This window comes from Tribolium madens, unplaced genomic scaffold, assembly GCF_015345945.1.
Source record: "Tribolium madens isolate multiple individuals breed KSU strain unplaced genomic scaffold, Tmad_KSU_1.1 Scaffold_19;HRSCAF=116;Tcas5.2_LG9, whole genome shotgun sequence".
NCBI lineage: Eukaryota > Metazoa > Arthropoda > Insecta > Coleoptera > Tenebrionidae > Tribolium > Tribolium madens.
In genome coordinates this window covers 3,200,384-3,224,979 of record NW_025400983.1, presented here as the reverse complement: position 1 = coordinate 3,224,979, position 24,596 = coordinate 3,200,384, and the positions used below count along the sequence as shown (strand labels likewise).

Here is a 24,596-nt window from a genome sequence, read left to right as displayed (position 1 = left end):
GCCTTATTTATAACTTTTTTTCCAACAAGTTTACAAAATTAAATTGAATTTATGTTTATTAACTTAAAATCAATCCTCAAATATGAACTCTAGCCAATTGTGTAATGCTCAATCAATTCAAATATTCTGAGATGTCCCCTTCTAAACCGGTTTGAATTTCTTAAAAAAGTCATTATTGTGACTGACCCCATTTTTAAAAAATAAGACTTGAATAGAAGAAATTATAAAGTAATCTGTAGATTTTTAGATTATTTAGTTTGAAATATGAAAAGTGACCCAAACTTCTGGTTGTGTTTGAAGCAATTTCAAAATTCGCCTTGTTTACTCCCGTTTGAAATAATTTACTTTATGACGGGTTATTTTTGTTGTTCGTCACAGCCGTTAAAAGCTTTTGAACAATAATATGTGTGACTACTCGTATTTATAACGAAGTTAATAATAGGAATAGAATATAAACACACCCACTTTTGAAACTCTAGATTTCGGACACTATTACAAACACTCTTGCAACACATTGTTTTTTCCAAAAAAATAAATTAAAATAAATAAGCCCATAGGGCAACAATTTCCGCATTAAATAATTTCGAATCTCATTATACTGACCGCAGTGTTGTTCATATTTTATAACCAAGTATACAAGAGCGTAACTTACAAGCACTTAATTAAAAGAAAATAAAAAGTGGCCGTCGGGAAAACCGTATTTCCTTCCGTTGAATAAAATATTCGTTTCATTCTCGAAATTAAAGTTGTTATTGTAATTCTCGTCGGTTGACATTTCAAGACTGGCGCACAATCCATTTTCATTATTACCACCTTAAGTTTTAAGTTTCGAGCCAAGTATTATTATTAAATTAATTAGTTGTATGTTTTCTTTACATAGGGGTGTTAATTGTGTCAGCGGTCGATTTCTGGGCCAACAGGTGGCCCATATCAGTCTCTCTCTCCTACTTTTTCAATTTTCGTTCATGCAAATATTGTTATTCAGTGTACCTGGTTATTTTCTTATCGAGGTTTCGCAGTCGACTCGACGGGATCCCCTTTTCTTCCTATTTATGTACGTTTTGAATCGAACATTCGTCGTCAGCCCGATTTAAGAAGATTACGAAATTAATACTGTCGTGGTCTTGTTGGGCCTCCTCCTCCTACCGTTTCTCCTCGTGCTTTGCTTATTATTGATTCGAGAGGGTCGAAATGCTGCCTCAATCGGGAAGTGATCTATAAGGATTCATAGCTAAGCCGAATTATGCCAAAGATGTAATCCCTCGCACGCTTTTCGGGAATTTAATTGTCTTAACGAAGTCAGCAACGATTAGGCGGCAAGACATTTTTTATTAAAGAAGTTTAAGACCTGGATAATTGGGCCAGAAATAACAAATTAACAAAAAATGAAAATGCCCCTAAAAAATGCGATAAAACATACCTAATTAGAAATTAAACTACTCAAAAAAACTTAATTCAAAAATCAACTAAATCAAGTAGAACATGGAATATAAGGATAAAAGTTAAAGCAAGCACTAAAAAAAAACGAAAAATCGGTTTCAAAGGTTAAAAATATAAAAAAACAGTCAACGATTGGATATTATGTTAAAATTTGATCAAAAATCAAGCTTAAATTTGAATTATACTCTAAAACAAAAATGAATTCAAAAATTTGATGAAAACCCCTTAAGTTTTCTTAAGAAAAAAGACAAAGCGAGCACCGAAAAATATGAAAAACCGGTTCGAAACCTTGACAATATGAAAACAAAACAGTAGGGGATCAGATATTATGCCTAAATTTGACCAAAAATCAAGTTAAAATCTGAGTTCAAATGCAAAAAAAAATTAATTCAAAAATCAGATAAAACTTTCAAGTTTTCTTAAGAAAAAAGTAAAAGCGACCATTGAAAAAAACTGAAAAATCGTTTACAAAGTCGAGGATCAGATATTATGCCAAAATTTGACCAAAAATCAAGTTAAAATCTGAATTCTACTAAAAAAACAAAATGAATTCAAAAATCAGATAAAAAAACTCCTTAAGTTTTCTTAAAACATAGCATAAAAGAAAAAAAAAAACAAATCCAGCACTAAAAAAACTTAAATATTGTTTACAAAGCCTGAGAATATGAAAAACGAACAGTGAAGGATTAGATTTTATGTCAAAATTTGACCAAAAATCAAGTTATAATCTGAGTTTACTTACATTAAAAAAAACGAATTCAAAAAATAGATAAAAACTAAGTTTTTATTAAGAAAAATATAAAAAATCGGTTTGAAACCTTGAGAATATGAAAACCAAATAGTCAGAAATCAAATATTAAGCCTAAAGACCAAAAATCAAGTTAAAATCTAAGTTCAAATGCAAGAAAATGCAAAAAAAAAAGGAATTCAAAAATCAGATAAAACTTTCAAGTTTTTTATTAAGAAAAATGTAAAAGCGATCACTGAAAAAACTGAAAAATTGTTTACAAAGCCTGAGAATACGAAAATCAAACAGTCGAAGATCAGATGTTAAGCCAAAATTTGACCAAAAATCTAGTTAAATTCTGAATTCTATTAAAAAAACAAAAATAAATTCAAAAATCAGATAAAAACTCCTTAAGTTTTCTTAAAACATAGAATATAAGAAAAAATCAAATCGAGCACTAAAAAAATTGAAAAATTGTCTACAAAGCCTGAGAATATGAAAAACAAACAGTGAAGGATTAGATTTTATGTCAAAATTTGACCAAAAATCAAGTTAAAATCTGAGTTTAAATTAACAAAAAAAGAATTCAAAAATCAGATAAAATTTTGACCAAAAATCAAGTTAAAATCTGAGTTTAAATTAACAAAAAAAGTATTCAAAAATCAGATAAAAACCTCTTAAGTTATCTTAAGAAAAAAGACAAAGCAAGCACCGAAAAATATGAAAAATCGGTTTGAGATCTTGAGAATATGAAAACCAAACAGTCGAAGATCAGATATTATGCCAAAATTTGACCAAAAATCAAGTTGAAATCTGAATTCTACAAAGAACAAGAATGAATTCAAAAATCAGTTAAAAACTCCTTAAATTTTCTTAAAATATAAAATATAAGAAAAAAGTTAAATCGAGCACTGAAAAAATTGAAAAATTGTTTATAAAGCCTGAGAATATGAAAAACAGGGTTAGAACAGAAAAAAAGAAGGGTTAGAATTCATATCAAAATTTGACCAAAAACCAAGTTAAAATTTGAGTTTAAATTTAAAAGAAAAAGAATTCAAAAATCAGATAACAACTTTCAAGTTTTGTTAAAACATAGAAAATAAGAAAAAAAAACAGTCAAGGACCTGATATTAAGCCAAAAATTTGACCAAACTGAGTTAAAATGAAGAATAACACACTTGTGGAAAAATCAGTTGACGTTTTTTCAGTGAGGAGAAATATTTCCAGGGCAAACTATGCAAAAACTACCATAAATACTTTAGTTATATTGTAAAAAAAAGTCAAAACAACTTCGAAATCATTAAATTTAGGTATAGGAAATGTTCTAACAGATCAAAGCAGAATTAAATTCTCTTTCATATAGTGACCTTTAAATTTTGGAAGTTTGTTAATTATTTTTCCAACTACAAATACACGAAAGAAAACATCTAATCTTTCTTTTTCAAATGCCCAAATACGATTTCAAAATAGTTAAAAATGGGAGTGTTATCGATTTTTGGAGAGAAAGATGCAACTTAAAAAAATTCTAAAAAAGTTTATTTATTGCAAAAACGGTTAACGATTATGGCTATAATCAAAACTCTAATGTAGGGTTTAGCCGGAACAACCTGTATAATTTAAAAATCTGGGAAAACAAGTGCAAATTTAAACTGAAAAAAGTCGTAATTTGAGAAATAATAAACAGTCCTGAAATTAAATTCGCCTCAGTATTATCCACATTTTCAGGTTTTCCCAAAACAACTGGCAATTAAATCCACCGTTCAAACTCTTATAACACCATCATCACTTCTCATAAATCCCTTTTTGGCGTCGCTTTCGTCCCTTCTTTAAAACGATGTCAATATACGAAACAATTACCTCATAAATTTCCTAAATTTCGCCAAGATGGCGTCGTCTATGAAAAGCTCCGCCGTTAAAACCCATCATAATAAGTCCAACAATAACATCGCGGGGGCATTATTATTTGCACTAGTAGCGCATGTGTTTTAAACACAAAGAAACAAAGTATAAACGTTCAACACGCGCAATAAATTGCTGTGAAAAGCGTTCCTCGTTCCATTTGTAGTTACAAAGTTGGCAGTCGTGTGTCTGATTTTCCTGCGATTAACTGTGCGAAGTTTTTAATGTAGTTCAGGACGAGGGGGAAGCAGGGGGTTAAAAGATGAGACTTTCCCCCATTTCCCTTTTATGCTATATATTCCGGGAGAGTGGCGGAAAAATTAACATTTTCTTAATTGGAGGTCCTCCTTTTCGACCGAGGGTTTAATTGTGACCGGGGGCGCGGTTACAAGTTTTTTATTATTATTATTATTATTATTTTAATTAAATCCATGCACCAATTAGCGGCGGAATTATTCCGCTCGTTCCTTCCTCTTTTGAGCGAAAAAATTTCCTACTGCAACGGCGGTAATTAACAATTAAAATCCGAGAAACATTATCCGAATGTTTACTCGCACTAATTACGTGAAGAGCGACGCGAAAAACACGAAACGTCGGTGTCCGGCATATTTTTCTCACCTAATAAAAGCAAAACCGAATCAAATGGAAACTGTAATTAACTCATGCACTAATTTTTCCAACCTTTCGCTCATGAATATTAGAGAAAAAAATAGCTGAGGCGCAACACAATGAGAGAGATCCTTCCGAGTACAAACAAAAAGTCGTAAAAGAAGAAGATAATTTTCGACAAAAACGATTTTTACGCAGTGGGTTTTCGTGACGGTAATAAAAATAAAAGACCTGTCACTACGCCCATTTGCGTTTAACTGCTCTTAAATCGACACAAGGTAACCATGGAAGTATCGTCAGGAAACGGAAATTGTGCTAGATTTAGAAACGCTACGCTTATTTACCGTCGTGAATACAAAATGGAATATCGTCATTTTGAATTTTATGACCGTGCATGAACTTATTCTCTTGTCTTGCTTAATATTTTTTTCATGCGTGTTGTTGTTTTATTATTATGGAGCTTTTTTGAATAAAAAATTGCTTTTAGGGACAACTAAAACTGAAAGCTGAAAGTTTCAGAGCCATTTCGGGTTACTTGGGTTTTAACTGAAATCTCTCAATCCTAGTTTAAATTATCAAATTTACAGAATTTAAAAATTTTAGCAAATATTTCAACATTCTGAAGGTAATAAAAAGATTATGACTCCTATGAGGAGATCCAAGATCTAAAAATGTTCATATTTCTTAATATCCCCTTTTATTTTAACAGCATTTTTCTACGACCATAACAGAAAGTAAGTATTTACCTCCCAGAGAGGTAAAAATTTTCGTCCCTCATCTGTCAAAATTACAATAAAAATATGTGTAACCTCCCAGGGAGGTAAAATTACATGTGTGAACACTGGAGAAAAGTGTCTTTTCTTCCCTGGGTAGTTACTGCCCGAGACAGTCTGCACCTATGAGAGGAAAAGAAACTTTCCTCCCTTGTAATAAAAATGACTATTAATTTTTGATTAACTTTTATCGTAATAAGAGATTTCTCTCTATTTTGCTCTAATTTCTGTTTTGATTGAAATTTTTCAATTTTATCAACATTTTCAAAACAAATTTTTCTTTTTTTATTGTTTAATTTTTACGTTTTGCAGTTTTAGTTTTCAAATGATTAAATTTTTGAATCGCAATTTCTAAATCCACTTCTTAGCGATTTGGTTTGTTTTTAAAAATATCCTTTTTTGGAATTATACAAGTCGCATATTCGCACTTTAAGCCTTTTCGTCTCAAATTAAGACAGTTAAAAAAAAACTGAAACATTAACTGGTTGGAGAAAAATTTAAAGTTATAACAGAACATAAAAATCTAAAAAAAAAAACATCAAATGTTAGGTAAATAAGAAAGTCAAAAAACTGAAAACAGCAAATTAAACAAAATTAAAATAAAACATCAGCATAAAACCAAACAAATCAGAAAGAAAAAAGAAATAGAAAGTTAAAAACTCAAACAATTTAAACTCGAAAATAGAAAAATTTGTAGGCACAAAAATTGAAAAAAAAAAACAAAATATAAAAATTCAATATTAGATTAAAAAACACTAATAAGAGAAAGAGACAGAGAAAAAATAACAGAGCTGTCGTAGGATAATAAAAAAAAATAGAAACCGTTAAGAGAGTAATAAAACCTTATGAAAAAAAAGTTATTTAAAACAATATTTAGTTTCTAAATTCATTATTCTGCTTTAATCATTTTCCTCGCAAAAAAATGTGGCCAAACCATGAATAAATATTTGAAATTTAAATCTCTTTTTACTTAAATATTTTAAAATTTCATACTGCCAACCTCAGAAATCCAATCCAAAACTCTCACAATCAATTAATCCTTCCAGTTCCCTGAATCTTGAATTTTTCACAACTTTAAAATTAGCTTTTTTCTCAAGTTTTCATCCGATTTTATAGTTGCATTTGTTCTTTTTTTGAGTAGCAGGTTTTAGTGCAACTTGAATCAAATTTCGTTTCCATTTTTGATCGTTTCTACTAACTAATTTTTGTTTCAATTGAAATCTGACCTATTTACTTTATTCTCCTAAAGACGGTTAAAAAAACTGAAACGTTAACTGGTTGGAAAAAAATTTAAAGTTATAACAAAACATAAAACCAGAAAAAAAGATCAAAAGTTGGGTTAATAAAAAAAGTCAAAAAACTGAAAACAGAAAATTAAAAGAAATTAAGTTAAAACATCAGCCTAAAACCAAACAAATCAGAAACAGAAAGTTAAAAACTCAAACTATTTAAACTCGAAAACAAAACAATTTGTAGGTAAAGCACAACAATTGTTGTAACAGAGAGACAGAGAAAAGAAAAAAAAAACAGAGCAGACGTAGTATAATAAAAATAATTAGAAACCGTTAAAAGAGAGTAAAAAAAACCCCGGAGAAAAAAGATATTTAAAAAATATTTAGTTTCCAAATTCATTATTCTGCTTTAATCTTCCTCGCAAAAAAATGTGGTCAAACCATGAATAAATATTTATTTATTTATTTATAAATAATATTTTAAAATTTCATACTGCCAACCCCAGAAATGCAATCCAACATTCTCACAATCAATTAATCCTTCCAGTTCCCTGAACCTTTTTTCACAACTTTAAAATTAAGCTTTTTTCCTCAACTTTTCATCAGATTTTTAAATTGCATTTGTTCTTTTTTTGAGTAGTAGTTTTTAATGCAACTGTAATTTTAGAGACGTTTCGTATTTAAACCAAATTTCCAGATTTCCATGATTCGAATTTTTACATAGTAAAATATTTTGCTCTCAGATCTAATATCGCAAATTTTCCACTTGTTCAGATCGTTATTCACAAAGTGAGTTTCTAGAAATACGCATGGCACCATCTGAAATTTTAATTTTTGCAGAGAGCAGTTTTCTCAAACGCGTAAATAATTCATTTTGGAAAAGTCGGAATTTTTCTTCGTGCGACACGAGCTGTTGCATTTAGAAATTAGTCGTGTAATTTGCATTTTTCCCCGGTCCTGTCGCAGTATTAAAATGACTCACATTAAGTATTCCTTTTTAAAAAATATATTCGAAACCATCCAATTAAATTCGAGCATTCTCGAGGATAAAAGGCAAAAGATCCACTTCGTTATCCTGATGAAAATAAATAAAATACCCGAACAATCTTTAAAATATCTACTAACGTGCTCTATTTCGGTGTTTTACGACGAGTGTACATACATGCGGCCAAGACACGTGTAGGAGGAGGCGAAACAATAATACAACACCCGTTGGTGGTGTATATAGGGTGCGCCAGAACTCGCGCCCCAGAGAAAAATGCCATATAGGGTAAGATACCAGAAACATGGAAAAAATGTTAAAAAAACATTATCTATAAAAATGTCAAAGTTATGAGGGTTTAAAGTTTGCACTTTGACTCTATTTATTTCTGTTGGAAAAATAATTTTCCAAGTTTTTTTGCTAGAGGCTATTAAAAGAGGAAACAAGGAAGCTGTATCCTAAATTGTAACTCTGTTTAATGTTATTTGTGGCTTTTATTGGCAAAATTTTTGTCCCTTTACTAAATAATTGTAAAAAAAAACATATACAAGATCATCAGTATCCTTAAATAGATATAACAAATGTCAAATGTCAAATTTTTTTGACAGATAGAATTTTTTAAACATTTTTTTCATGTTGCTGGTATCTTACCTTACTTGAAAATTTTCTGTGGGGTGCGAGTTCTGGCGCACCCTGTATAATTAAATAGTAGATTTTGGTCGAGTTGTTTCAGGAATGGACATTACCATGGCGACCTAATCCAATTTGGTAAATTTTGCAAAACTGATCGATAAATATTTGTATGTGAAAACAGAACCGAAGAGCTTTTATTTCGCTCGCCATCAAAAAACCACCTGAAATCCCGAAGAGGTAAAACTTGTCTGGAGCTTTTTAGGTCATTTGTTTTCTTTTACATATTTATCCGATTTTTCCGGCTGAAAAGTAAGTAAGGCACAGAGAACAGAACTTCTATTCTCCCCTTTCCCATTGTATGTTCCCGAATAATGATCGGGAAAACGAAAAAACACCATTCCGGGTAATACGTACACGTCGACTCAATAATACGAAAGGTGAATAGAAGAAGAAAAAAAAACTTTCAATGCATGTGATTGCACGAGAAAAATTATGATTAAGTGAAAAATGTAATAAAAACGAATAAACAAGTCTCCGGAGCGCCTCGATTCAATAAAAACACGCGATGAAAAGGACGAAAATCTCATCTTTTTCGAATTAAATAAGCACTGAAATTCATATATTTACACTTGGTGCTTTTTTCAGCGACTGTCCCTCGACGAAACACCTAGCTCGCACGACGAACGTTAATTATTTATGTCGTGTTTCTACGAATGCAAATTCAGACCACTGAAAAGAGACGAGACGAAGAAATTCTCTACCGATTTATTTAATTCTATCGTTTCTACACGGAAATTACGTTGCAACATTGATGCCCCCCGGAAAAATCCACTGAAACGTTTAATTTGACAGCTGAAACAAAGCTTTACCCGGGAATATCTGTCTTCCATCAGCGACGCAGACGACGAGAACACGGCTGCAATTTTCTTCACAAGAGAAAAAGCTCAAGATTTCAAATTCACTAGCGAAAGCTTTATTAAGTTCGCAGTGCCCAAAAATCGAAGAAATTAAGTATAGGACAAAAATTACGCCAAGTATTATGTCACATTATTAAATAATATTAAACTTCACATAGAGTTTCATTTTAACGCAAATAAAATGTCCAGAGGTATCCTCTAGACTTGTCAGTGTTTAGAGACAAATACCAAACAACTGCATCTCATCTCAAAATTTAAGCTAAACAAACTTGATTCTAAAAGCTTTGTTAAAAGATTAAGAAATCTGGCTCCAAACCGAATGTGAAAAAAGAAAAGTTAGAAATTAAATAAACTGAGAAAAAGCTAAATTGAAAAAAAAAAAACCATAAAACATAAAAAGAAGAATAAAGACATAAACATTGGCTTACACAGTTAAAAGCTGTTAAAAACTCGTAAAAATCTGAAAAATCAGGTCGATGTTAGAAATGAATAATAAACTCAGAAATTCAATAAAAAGTCTAAACAAATTCAAAAAGTGAAAAATTGATTTAGAAATAAATAGAAAGACAACAAAAGGTAAATAATAAGAACAAAACGTAAAAGCAAAATAAGTTCATGCAGAAATTTAAAATTATATATTAAAAACCGTGGAAAAGTAAGTCAAAAACAAAGTTAAAAAATGAATAAAGAGAAAAATAAACCAAATAAAAATTTGACAACTCGGTTAAAACGATAACTAAAAAATAAAAAAAAAACAGAAAAAATATAACAAAATTTAAAACAAGAATAAAAGTTTAAAAATTGGTTTACACAGTTAACACCTGACAAAAAAAAGTACAAATAAAAATGAAAACATAAAAATTGGCTTACACAGTTAAAAGCTGTCAAAAAACTGTAAAAATTTGAAAAATTATTAAGTGGATAATGTGAATTTAGATATTAGAAAATAAATGAATAATAAACTCAGAAATTCAATGAAAAATAAAAACAAATTCAAAAAGTAAAAAATTGGTTTAGAAATTAAAAAAAATAGAAAGACAAAAATGGTAAATAATAAGAACAAATCATAAGTTCAAACAGAAATTTCAAATTACAACTCGTTTTAAATTTCTGCATGAACTTATTTTGCTTTTGAAGCGATAACTAAAAAATTCACTTCAAAACTGGTTGAAAAAAAAAAATGCGAAAAAATATGACAAAATTGAAAACAAAAATAAAAACTTAAAAATTGGTTTACACAGTTAACACCTGACAAAAAAAAATACAAATAAAAATATAAAAATTAGCTTGCACAGTTAAAAGCTGCCAAAAAACTGTAAAAAGCTGAAAAATTGTTAAGTCGATAATGTGTATTTAGATCTTAGAAAATAAATAAATAAATAAATAATAAACTCAAAAATTCAATAACAAATCAAAACAAATTCAAAAAATGAAAAATTGGTTTAGAAATTTAAAAAAATAAAGACAACAAAAGGTAAATAATAAGTACAAATCGTAAAAGCAAAATAAGTTCATGCAGAAATTTAAAATCACGTAGTAAGAACCGAAGAAAAGTTAAATCAATAACAAAATTAAAAGATGATAAATAAGAAGAAAAATAAAGCAAATAAAAATTTGACAATTCGTTCAAGCCATAACTAAAAAATTCACATCAAAACTGGTTGGAAAAATTTTAACAAAACATTAAACAAGAATAAATAATTGGTTTACAGTTAAAACCTGATGAACAAACAGTACAAATATGAAAAAATAAGTTAGTAATGTACGAATTTAAATGTTAGAAATAAACAAAAACTCAATCAAAACAAATTTGAAAAAATGAAAAATGAGAGAAACTATAAAAACTAATAAAATATATAAAAGATCATGCCATTAAATAATAAGAAGAAAAAAGTCAAAAACAAAATTAAAAGATAAAGCAAAATAAATTAAATCAAAAGTTAACAAATCGGTTGAAAAACTGATATGTTTATTTATTGGAGCAGAAGAATTTAAAAATGATAACACAACATCAAAATCAACTGAACAACTAACAAATACTCTCAAAAATTGATTAGCTAAAAAACATGAAATGTTACGTAAATAAAAACCGTGAAAGCAAAAAACGTAAAAAAAAACAAATGGAAAGAAATTAAGATAAAAAAATCAGCATGAAATCAAAAAAATCGGAAATAGAAAGTTAAAAACTGAAACTGCTTTGCTGTAGACAAAGTACAAAAGTTGTTACAAAATAGTAAAATTAAAAAAATATATTATTAGAAAAAAAAATCAGTAAGAGCTAAAAACTGAGAAAAGAAAAATTTTGAAACTGTTAAAAAACAGAGTAAGAAAATAAACTCCTGGGAAAAAATTTAACTACAAATATTTAGTTTCTAAATTCATTATCCTGCTTCCCCCAAATAAAATAGAGCAAAACCGTGAACAAATATTTGAATTTCTGAACCCCTTTTACCCAAACATCTTAAAATTTCATGCCAACCCCAGAAATCCAATCCAACACTCTCACAATCAATTAATCCCAGACCACACGACCCTTGAATCTTTCCCGTCCTTAAATATTTCACCAAACCCGTGTTTAAAAATTCAAAAAACACCACACTTCAAGGCCGGACACTCTTCTTCACCGTTCCAGTTTCCGTTTTTTAATCGCAATGTAATTGCACTAGTCAGTGTCGTTAACATGATAGAACCCATCCGTGTCTTTGTGTGCTCTCTCAAGGCTACGTTGAAGCCAAGTTCAATGAAAGAACAAGACAGCGACCGGAAAAAAGCCACTGAACCGGAACGTTTTTAATTTTAAAAAAGAGAGGTGAGGAAAAAAATCGGAGATTGTGATGCAGATGGCACGCGTTGGTTAACACACCACACACGTGTCTAAGATTCTTTTTCAATTAGAAAAGACAAATCGCCGCGACGTGACACGTTTAAATCGGAAAAATTAAGGAAAATCAGAGTGGAGACCGGTCAAGGACCACATTAGACTCCTGATGATCATTCAAAAGCGACCTTGGAGCTCTCTCTAGAGATCGTTTCGCGATTATCTGACTTTATACAAGATTCCGACTGTACTTACTATCTTTGATGTTGGATTTCAATACGAAATCGGCTTTTTAATAACACTGAGAGCTCCCAAATTCAAGGATTAAATAATACTGACCTTTCCGCCCTTTCTATAACCCACAAAAGCCCTCGTAACGATCTTACCAAGAGATAATACGTACCTGAAACAGAAACAAGAATGATTAATGACACAACAAGAGATGAATGATGAATAACTCCACCAAGTCGACTGCCAAGAAACAACTATTTCCTCAAAAAATCGAAACAGAATGGGTCCCAAAGCGGAACCTTGTGGCCCGCCACCGAATGAATTATTGAACGATCTTAATTACGCATAATTACCTCAACCAAGCGTGGCGGTAATTATCCGTTCTTAGGTGGAAATGCATGAGAATCCGGTGATTCTTATTAACATTTGCACAATTAAGAATAGAAACGTCCAGCAAGCGAGCACGAGGTGATTAAACTCTCTTATTCGTACGCTCGACGAGGCAAATCGAGAACGAATGATAAAATCCTCTACGGGGAAGAGTCCCACCGCATGACTCTCGGAAAAGGTCACGCTCGGTTGGAGGAAATACAAAAGTTGGGCCTTGGCTTGCATTCCATACGTTCTTGTTGGAATTGTTTTCGTTGGACACGAGAGAAAAATCAATCGGGAGGTGAAGGTGTAAATTATCAGATGCGTTGCGGGAAATTAGAAGGGGTTGGAGACGTTCTAGGAGATTTATGGGAGGTTATTATGACGTTAGAGATGGTTTCGGTGTCAGGGGGTGAATTCGGAGAACGCGGATGTGCGAGCAAACGTGCAAACAATGTGTCGAATAACAAGAAAAAGTCCAAATTAGAGTAAAATCGTCAAAACTCATATTTATCTCAAGTTCACATTTACTTTTGAACCTGAGAAAGTTTGAGCTTACTTCAGCTCAGAATATTATGTGTAAGGTTTAATATGAAAAATCAAATAAAACATTTAAAGAATTTCTGTTTTTAAAATTGTGTCTGATGTTTCTCAGTTTCAAAAAAACTGAGTTTACATATGAGTTCAGTAGGTGGTCGTATTTGAATTCACAAAAACAATATCTTGAAATTAAAAAAAAAATCACTCTTATGTGTATACCTAATTCAGTTTCAAGCCTAATGAACTTAATTATAGCCACTGACAAAACATCAGCTTGACTCAGAAACACATAGTCAAGTTTAAAAATAAGAATTTTAATGTTTTAGGTTCTGGTTTGTAAAATTGGCCAAATATTTCTTTCTGATTTAGGTTGTTTAAAACATTGAGTAAAGTGGAGTAGTTTTAAAAGGTAACTAGCTAAGGTTTGGATGTTTAAGTTTTGCCTAGATCAAGCTTTAAATAATTAAGGTTCAAAAAATAAACTTGAAACTCTGGTTCAAATTTTTATTGAAAGCCTAAAAAACATGACTCAAATTGAGGTTTACACAATTAAGTAAATAGCATTGCTGAAACACTAGCTTGACTCAGAAAAATATTATGTATCGAGTTTAAATTTCAAAATTTCTCAGGTTTAGGTCCTAGGACTGTACTAGCTAAGGTTCAGGCATGACAAATGGACTTAAGCTTGCACTAAACATAGTCTTTAAATATGTCAAAAGAAATTACTCAAAATTAAATTTATCATTCTAAAATAGATGAAACTTAGGTCAAACCTAAAAATGATTTAGGTTTAAACCTAAGAAATATAGCTTATGACAAGTTTAATAAACGTTAACCTGAGATTAGGTTTCCAAAAGTACTATACTATTAAAACAATATAAAAACACCTGGATTTGATTTCAAATATTGGTAAACTTAAATCTTCTTAGATTGTCGTGTTGTTTCAAAAATTAGTTGAAATTTAATTTTTATTAAAACCATAAAAAACAGATTCGAAGTAAGGTTTAAAAATTAATTTAAATTTATGGCATTGTAAGAATACGAGCTAGACTCAGAAAAACATTACATATCAGGGTTAGGTACTAGAAATGTAAGCTATAAGCTCAGGTTCAGAAATGACAAACTGGCTCATACTTACGTCTAACATAGTTTTTAAATAGGTCAAAAAAACTCAGAATTAAATTTATTATCCAAATATAGATACAACTCAGCACAAAATGTAAAACTGATTTATGCTTAAACCTAGGAAATGTAGTTTATAACAAGTTTAATAAACTGTAACCTGAGATTAGGTTTCCAAAAGTAATGGAGATATACGCGAACTATAGTAAAAAAATATAAAAACACCTGGATTTGGTTTCAAATATTGGTGAACTTAAATTTTCTTAAATCTTCAGGTTGTTGCTTCAAAAATTAATTCAAATTTAATTTTTATTGAAAGATTAAAAAGCAAATTCAAAATAAAGTTTACAAAACTAAATCAAATTCATAGCATTGTAAAAACACTAGATTGACTCAGAAAAATATTACATATCAGGTTTAAACCTGACAAATTAGGTTTGGGTACTAGAAATGTAAGCTATAAGCTCAAGTTCAGAAATGACAAATTGGCTCAGGTTTACGTCTAAATAGGTCAAAAAAACTCCATAATTATTCAAAAATAGATACAACTCAGTGCAAAACCCAAAACTGATTATAAGTTTACCTAAAAAATATGGTTTTTGTAGCTTGAGATTAGGTCCCAACATTAATAAAGATGTACTCGTATTATATTCTAAAAAAAAAAAAAAACTAGTGTAGGTTTCAATAATTCGGAGAGCTAAATTTTCTTAGGTTTTCAGGTTGATGCTTCAGAAATACGATCAAACTTCAGGCACTTTAAAATTATTGTGGAATTAAATTTTATTTTTGCAAAACCATCTCCAATTCAGTTCCAGTTGAAAAACTCGCATTGAAATAAATCTGAAGTCACCGTAGGCGTACATTTCAATGTGAGTTTCCTGTCGAATAATTAAATACCCTGAAAGCCGATTTTTTATTCAGAATTAATGTCCACCAAATCGGTGTTAAAAATATTTAATCCCAGACACGTCGTCCCGTCTTTGCCAACCAAAAATATCTGTCAGAATCGGACATTGAAATGTGAATTTTGCGTCTACTCGGATAATGTTCAATGTTCACCTTCGCACCGTCAAAAAAAAAAAATACACCACAAGCGCCAATTATTTACTTTCATGTCTGGATCGGTTCCAAGAGATTCTACAAGTCGCATCGATTATCATCTCGGATTAAGAAAACATCAAACATAGTCGTATTTTTGCGTTTTCCTCCCGGTCATGTTTTTAATATTGCACTTCGTTGAGAAACTTTCCAACTTCGCTCCGGTTTATTTGGTCTCGTCGGTATATTTAATTATATTCCGGTATTAGAAACACGGCTGTTGCTTCCTATATCGTCGTCGATTGTTGCATGCGGGGCGGATTCTCGACGTTTAATTAAATCCCAAACTCGGAGTTTAATTTTTGGGGGGGCACAAGTTTTGGACGTGATGAAATCATAAATCAATCATTTTCGGTTTTCGAACGCAAGAAGACGACGCCGCGTGTGTGTGATACGAGCGAATTTCTCGATTTTCCTCCCATCATCGGGGCCCGTCAGGAGGTATCAACGGAAAGTCAATACCAATCATCAAACGTCGAGACGTTCAATCACAATCCGGACTAATCGGAGACCAAATATTGAACTCGGAAGCACCAAGAAATCGCCTGTTTACATTTCTTGAGAGAAAATTAACCAAGATAACTAAGGCTCGGATTAAATGCACGAAAAATCCGTAAAATATGCGCATATACAGGCTGTATTATGAAAAACGCCCCAAGCCAAGTTATGACAATACTTCTTAGAACAAAGTTGAACATTTTTTGTCATCTATCGTTTAGGATAGATGCTAAATTAATGCTGTTTTCTGTTTCACCGGAAATCACATCAACTTTATTTTTTTTAAATGGAACGCCCTGTATATTTTACCACTTTTGGATTCTTTGCTTAATTGTCTTTTAACAAGTTTTAGTACCATATGCCTAAAACTAACCGTTCGTGAGATATTCACCAAATAATGTATTTATTAAAGTAGGCAGTGGAAAACAATAATATCAAGTAATGTTGACAAATATTATTCCTTTGCATTTTCTCTTACTGTTTTTATACTTTTTAATGTTAATCATGGATGATAATGTGTTACCAGACATATTTTGAATAAAATAAAAATTGTGGGAAAGCACTACGCTTTTACACTGGGTGATTTCTGATGAGAGACGTTCCAAATCGTCGAAAATTTAAGCGACTTAAAGAAAATTTCAGGATGTTTTGGGCTTTTAGAAAACCCAAATTAAAACATCTCCAATTTCAAAGAGATACAGAATTTAGAACATGAATTTAAGAAATTGCAAGTAACGTTGGCTTATCGCACGCAACTGTTCTAATTTAGGTTTTCTAAAAACCCCAAACAACCTCAAATTTTCTTCAGGTCGACGAATTGGAACTTCTCTTATTGGAAATCGCCCAGTGTAAAGGCGTTGTGGTCTCCAACTATTTTTATTGCTTTCAAAATATTCTTGAATCATGTCTGTTAACACATTATCAGCAGAACACCAAAAAGTATAAAAATAGCAAGAGAAAAAGCAAAGTAATAATATTAACATTACTTAATATTATTGTTTTCCACTGCCTACTTTAATAAATTTTTAATTGACTCAAATCTCACGAACGGTTGGTTTTAGGCACATGGTACTAAAAATTGTTAAAAGACAATTAAACAAAGAATCCAAAAGTGGTAAAATATACAGGTGTTCCATTAAAAAAAATAAAGTTGATGTCATTTCCGGTGAAACAGAAAACAGCATTAATTTAGCATCTATCCTAAACGACAGATAACAAAAAATGTTCAACTTTGTTCTAAGAAGTATTGTCATAACTTTAAAAATAATGGAGTTATGGCTTGGGGCGTTTTTCATAATACAGCCTGTATATGCACGTATTTTCACAAAAATATGCACAAAATATTAAGAAATGTTCGAATATATGCCAAAAATGCATCGATATGTAAAACTTTTAACAATAAAAAATCAAAGTTGGAATAAATTTTTATCCACGAGTACACTAAAGTTTATCTTGAATCGCATACGATGAACGAAAGACAATAAATAAATTCGTTTTGCCTCAGAAAAGCCATTTTAATAACCTAGTAATTAAGCCTTTCTAAGAAATCTGTACTTTTCAGATCACATCACTTAAACAACTTTGCTAAAATTCATTTGCAGGCAACTACTTATCCACATAGAAGGATTTATTCGTTTTATACCAGGTGAATAAAAAGTATGGAACCAAACATTTTTTGCTTAAACTATTTATTTTTTAACTAATTGATGAATTAAATGTTTTCTTAAGAATAATTTTTTTCGAATTTTTGTTTTGTTTTTGAGTTCTACAAAAATTTTAATTTTCTTAAATGGCAACCAACTAAAAAATGTTTCTGTACTCTCTCAAAAACAACTGTGTTAGATAGAGACTATCTACTTTTTATTAATGTAAAAAAAAATACGTAAATTATAATTTTGACAAAAAAATCGCATAACATAATGCAAAACAAAATTTCGTTTTGAAAATACGAACAGATTCTTTATATTCCTTTATTTCATATTAATTATTATTTTCTAGAGGCAAATAATTAAAAAAAATCGTTTGGTTCTAAACTACATATTCACGCTGTATAAAACGAATTTGAAAAGGAAACACTCACAAGATACTAATTTTTTGAGTCCGGCTGACAAATTACTGGTTGTTTTCTCTTTAACATATTTTGTAATCGGATCATTTTTCTTAAACTGGCCAATTTTTAACTTAAACTGAAATTTTTAATCGGAAATTTGTGATTTGAAGAAAATATGCACAAATATACATTATTTCCTAAAATATGCATGATGTTGCCAAAATATGCATTTTTTAATTGGCTCATTTTAATCAAAAAATATTAGATAAGCATAGAAAACTTACAATTTTGTTGATATACCTCTTAATAACAAATATGCATTTTGCATATAATCCGAGCCTTACAGATAACAATCTGGAGAATTGAGAAATTTTTCGTTCTCACACGAGTTTTTTCACGGATGACCTGCATAACCTCGCTGAAGTTGACGCATTCTGCGTTTTAAACAAAAAAAATCAGTAAACTTTGTTGTGAAAATTCTTTTCAATTTTCAGCGTTCATTGTGCGCTTCCTGAAGCCATGTAACGTCAGCCTTTCGATAGAACTGAAACTTCCAGGTTTGAATAAGTCGCTTGTTAATTTACTTCCAGGTTTATGTTTCGAGTTTGTGTTCTTGTTATCTCTTTCAATACCCAACTTTTGATACTGGATTCGCCGCAAAAAATTCATTTGAAAACTTCCAACTTGGAACGTATCATTCATTCATATGAAACCGTGTCGAAATCTATTTTCCAATCAACATTTGGCCACCTGAGAGGATCAATCAATTACCTCCGACTCGGCGAAAGCTCGAAACATGAAGGAAAAACAAGCCGTTGTTCTAATAATATAAATTCCATTATTTCGGTGCCGGCTTTAGCGGTTTTAACTCGGATTATTGGCCCGAACGAAAACACGAAAAAAATTCAAAGACGTCCTTGCCGCCAATTTAATGATCTGTTATGTTTAATCAAACAATTACCGTGATTACCGGTAAATATTTTACATGCGTTATGACCGTGCCGTCGTTCTACAAAGCCCATCGACCAAATATTTAACCCGCAAACATGCCGTTGCGTTGATAACAATTAGTGGCGTAATTGGCGATCGTAAAATTTTCACAAGGGGAAAAGAAAAACGAAACTCAAGGAGAAAAGGTTTCTGCTTCGAGGAGAATTGACAAGAAACGATAAAATGCAGCTTTGTTACGAAGACATCGAACGCGCATTGATCACGAGCGTATTTTCTCAATTTACGACAAAGAAAAATGCGGGAAGTTGGAAGGAGCGAAAGTCGACCTTAGGATGAAAGAAAGAGTCGCAAAAAAAAACACAAAAGTCGACTTCAGTTGCACAATAATTGCTCAAAATCTGAGTCAGGCTTTAAAATGAGCAAAATTAATCAAGTTCTGACCCAAGCTCAGCTGCTCCTGCGTTAACGTTCAAAATTTATGTCTTAAATAAATAATTTACAGAAATTTATACACATCTGTTCAGATTATTAACTGAGCAAGTAATCAAATTTGCTGGTCATGACAAAAAATCTAGAAATTTGAGAATTTTGAATTTTAATCAGTTTATAAACACGAGGCAAAAAATAACCGAGCAAAAGATTATATTTTCTAATTTTCTGCCATTTTATGTTTAATACAACGGATGAAAGAAAAAAAATAGCACAAAAAAATGTGTTTGACATATTGTGTGAATTGAGCTAATAAATCTGAGCATGTTTTCAGTTTTTTGAATTGAATGATTTCTAAAATTGTGAACAATTTTAGATCAGTTCATAAACTAACAAATTTGTCTTATCTTATTCAAACTAGTTGAAAAGATTTATTGTTTCATATGTATTTAGGAATGGCAAATTTTCAAATAAACTGAGCAAATATTGATTTTACTACTAAACAAAAAATGTTTAAGTGAATAATTGATTTTTGAACTGAGAGCATAAACGGACATATTAATTGAACTGAGCTATGAGTTCAATATTTTTATTCTGAGTCTATTTTCTATTTTTAAACCAAAATCAAATCAATAATTTTGAATCAGTTTTTAATCTACTAGGTGAGAATAAATAAAATTTAAAATCAATTTAAAAAAGGGCAAAATTGACAATTATAAAGTCTAGAAACCTGAAAATCTTTTTTAATCAGAATATAAACACGAGGCAAAAAATAACTGAGCAAATAATTCTATTTTTTAATATAGGTATTATATTTTAAGCCACTTTATATTTAATACAATTGCGGAAGTAAAAAATAAATGATCAAATAGTAAGAAAAAATAATGTGTGAACTGAGCAAGTAATTCAGAGCATGTTTTCAAGTTTTTTTTTAACAGAAACACAAGAATTGAATAAATAAACTGAGCAAATACTGATTTTACTACGACATAAATGTTTTCAACTGATTTTTGAACAGAGCAGATAAATGGCCTATTATTTGAACTGAGCTCTGAGTCTATTTTCTAGTTTATTTAAAACAAAATCAAATAAGCATATCATTTTATCTAGGTAAGAATAAATAGGATTTAAAATTAATTCGAAAAGAGCAAATACCGAGCATTTTTCCACCAAAAAGTTGTTTATGAGGTAGCTGATTTAGATTCAATTCAATTCAAAGTATAAATCGGATTTGGATTCTGAATTGTACTAATGGAAGAAATACCGTTTTTAGTAATTAATAAACACGTTCGTTTATTTCAAAAATATTTAATATTTTGCTACATTGAAACGAAAATCAAATAAATAAAGTTTTGCTGAAACCTTTGACTGCAAAATTAATTACGTCTATTTCAGTTTGTACAAAAAAAAGATCTAAAAATAACTCTTTTAATGAAATTTTAAATAATAAAATTGAATTTCATCATTAATTCCGGCCTTTGTTAAACACTGTGATTAACAAACATATTAAAAATCATTAAATATTGAAAACACAGAGAGACACACAATCTACAAAATTCCAACCCTCTACACACAGAAAAAAAATGAAAAAATGCCCCTTACCATGTCGTAGACGTACTTTTCTAAGTTGGCAGCTTGCGGATTGTCGAAGTAGTTGATTTCAGTGTATCTATTGACGATGAGCGTACTCGGGGCGGCCAGGTGATGGTTATTGTACATGTGCGGGGGGGCACATTGGCCACAGGGACAGGGTACAGGACACGGGGCGTAAGCACTAGGTGGAGCGGCGATCTCTTGACAGGGTACCAAAGGACACAAGGGCACTACGTAAGGGATTTGGCCGGGGGCGTTGAGGAAATACGTCGTGGTAATGGTGGTGGTGGTTAATGTTCGGATTCTATTTTCAAAATTCACTAATTTATATCACGACCCTAACGATTGTCACCAAAAAATTTCGACCGATTGTCTTCAATAATTGATATTTGGTATCCGTTGCGATATTGCACGATTGTCAAAAAACAATTAAGTCTAAATTCGCTAACTGTATATATATATAAATTTTCTCAACTATAAATACTTTGATTACAATCAATAACTGAGCGATATATAAACTTTGCGTTAGATAAAATATACTATTTTTTTAAATTTTATTTAAGTAATTTAATCTAGAGATATGTATGTTACAATGAGTACAACTGGATGATTTATACTGAAAGGATAATTCGATTGCTTTTCCTATTTTTGTGAAGATAATACTGTGTTTGACACAACCTTCGAATAAATAAATAACAACAATAACAACAACTCGAAACCGATTGTCTAGGATATGTTCGAATTAATTGAAACGCGTAGGAAGGTGAATGTGATGTGAGTGCGAGAATTTTTTTTCAAAATTTTTACTTTATGTACACAGAAAAAATGATTGTCTAAGACACAAACACCACGAACATTGAATAGTGTGATTGATTAAAATTCGAATAACATGCAATTTGTGAAGAATATTGACTTGGTTGCGAGTAAGGGAGCTTTAAGCTTCCTAAAAAATATTGCACTGGGCCCTTCGAAAAATCCTTACTTAACTATGTATTATATAAATACGATAAAGCTCGTCTCGGAGAGTCGTATAAGAGGACGGTGTGGTTGGCAACTCGCGTCAACTGATAGGACAACGAGTAGCTTCTCAGGTCAAGAAACTCAAGGAGGAACGCCGTTCGTCCGCGGCAAAACTCTCCAATAATTAGATAATATCTACGCGTCTATCACACAAAACTTACTTTACTTACATTTAAGTGATCAATGATTGTCGTTAATTCTTGGACAAGACGCGTCGTCTTTGCCTTCAAAAACGCCAAAAACAAAACCAGAATGACAACACTATAAAAATTTATAAAATTACAACCGTTCGTAAAAATATTTTTTTATTATTATTTTCTTACGATTTTTTTTTTGTACTAAAAGGAACGTCAACTCGGATTTGATTTTGTTTTGATTGAGTGCGTTTGGAAACAATAACGTGGCGGTCTGCGAGTGATTGATAAAAATTGCTTGGATTTTACCTTTGATGGTCGGCGAGAGTTCCGTCGACTGAGAAAGATCGAACACTAAATAGCAGAGCACTCGGACGAGTACGAAAAATTGCAAAAAGATTTTTCAATAAATATGATTTTTTCTTTCTTTTCGAGATATAATTGTTAATAGATTTGGCGTTAGCAGCAAGAAAGACGGGCGCGTTCTCGTCGGTTTGTGTGTTATTACTTTTTGACGCGGATTTCTTTCACGCGGGGATCAGTTCAAAAACTCCCCGGAAGGACGTGTGTGTATATGTGTGTGTGAGGATGTGATCAGTCTAGTGAAGGACCGGTGACAGAGTGAGTAGTTCGTAGGAAGTGTTAGAGGTGTGGACCGCCGCACTCGCTGGCTTTCTCGCCCGGACTGTGCCGCACCACGGCGAGAGGTAAGCACCAAGCAAGCCATCGGCGGACCTGCGCCATACGAGGACCCCATCCGTGCATCCCGTCCGCACACGCCGCATCGATACAACCTGATGCATGCCGCCGCCGCCGCCACCGCCACCACCGCTTCTCGCACCTGAAGCTCGACTACCGACTCCGGGACCAGAAGACACAAACATCAAACTTCACCGACTCAGATTCTGAGCATTTTCAACTCAACAAGAGTCTAAGTGGCTCAATTCCACAAAATGTATTGTGCGATAAGTCCAAGAAATGAAACTGTCCTCATAAGACACAAACAAAAAATTTACCAACTCACTCATTCAGTAGCTCAGTTTCAGAACTGAAAATGACCTCACTTTTAATCTTCTATACCGAAGCCAGATTATGAGCATTTTCAACTCATCAAGAGTCTCAGTGGCTCAATTTCAAGTATCATTCCTGAAGGTTTATTGTGCGATAAGTCTAAGAAATGAAACTGACCTCATAGGATACAAACAAAAAAATTACCAACTCACATTCTGGCCGTTTTAAACTCAATGGCTCTGTTTCAGAACTCACTTTTTAATGTTCTAAACCGAAGACAAACAGTAAACTCCACCGACTCAGATTATGAGCATTTTCAACTCATCAAGAGTCTCAGTGGTTCAATTCTACAAGTTTTATTGTGCGATAAGTCCAAGAAATGAAATTGACCTCATAAGAGACAAACAAAAAATTTACCAACTCACATTCTGATCATTTTAAACTCGGTGGCTCAGTTTCAGAACTGAAAACGACCTCATTTTTAAAGTTCTAACCCGAAGACACAAACACTAAACTCCACCGACTCAGATTATGAGCATTCTCAACTCATCAAGAGTCTAGTGGCTCAGTTTCAAGTATCATTCCTGAAGTTTTATTGTGCGATAAGTCCAAGAAATGAAGCTGACCTCATAAGACACAAACAAAAAATCTACCAACTAACATTCTGATCATTTTAAACTCAGTGGCTCAGTCTCTGAAACTGAAAATGACCTCACTTTTTAATGTACTAAACCGAAAACACAAACAGTAAACTCAGATTATGAGCATTTTCAACTCATCAAGAGACTCAGTGGTTCAATTTCAAATATCCTTCCTGAAGGTTTATTGTGTAGTAAATGAAACTGACCTCATAAGACACAAACAAAAAACTTATCAACTCACATTCTGATCATTTCAAACTCAGTGGCTCAGTTTCAAGTGTCATTTAATTACTGAAAATGACCTCACTTTTTAACGTTCTATGAATTTCAAGTAAATCCTTATTTCTTACAACTAAACCTCACTATTTCATAAGAGACTCAGGTCTGCTCAGTGGCTCAATTTAAATCAAACACGCAGCAACCAAAAAAGCGAAATCACCCCCCACTAAATTATGTTCTGAGTTTTATAAACAAATCAAGTGGCTCGCTCAATTTCAAGTCTCATTCTTGTTTAACGTAAGTCTAATAAGTGAAACTGACCTCACTATTTAACGCTCTAAGTAGTAAAATCCCTATTTCTTAAAACTAAGCCTCACCACTTAATAAAAGATTCAGGTCTGCTCAGTAGTTCAATTAAACACACAGTAGACAAAGAAGCAAAATCACTAATCATGTTCTGAGTTGGCTAAACGGCTCAATTTAACGCCTCATTCCTGAGAATTTAAGGCTGAGCATTTCAAGTCGATGGTGGTTCAATTTTGAACTACTGAGAATAAAATCCTCATTTCTGAGGACTCCACGTAGGTTAAAGTACCAAAACAAACCCCACTATGTATCAAACGACTCAGGTTTACTCAGTAGTAATTTTAAACTAAG

General features: G+C 31.6%; 1 protein-coding gene across 7 annotated transcripts in view; it reads right to left on the bottom strand.

The window, feature by feature from the left end:
* The window catches only part of LOC123016029 (polypyrimidine tract-binding protein 1), a 155,676-nt gene that overhangs the window by 35,952 nt on the left and 95,128 nt on the right, over positions 1-24,596 (bottom strand). Inside the window, exon 1 of one of the 7 annotated variants that reach the window (XM_044416205.1) lies at positions 20,924-22,743. The exons of 5 other annotated variants lie outside the window; for them this stretch is intronic. In XM_044416205.1, coding sequence (XP_044272140.1) covers positions 20,924-21,040 — 117 coding nt within the window. In that variant the 5' untranslated portion in view covers positions 21,041-22,743. Of the gene's footprint in view, positions 1-20,923; positions 22,744-24,596 lie in introns of those variants that run through there. One more of the 7 variants, XM_044416209.1, reaches the window with a different exon arrangement.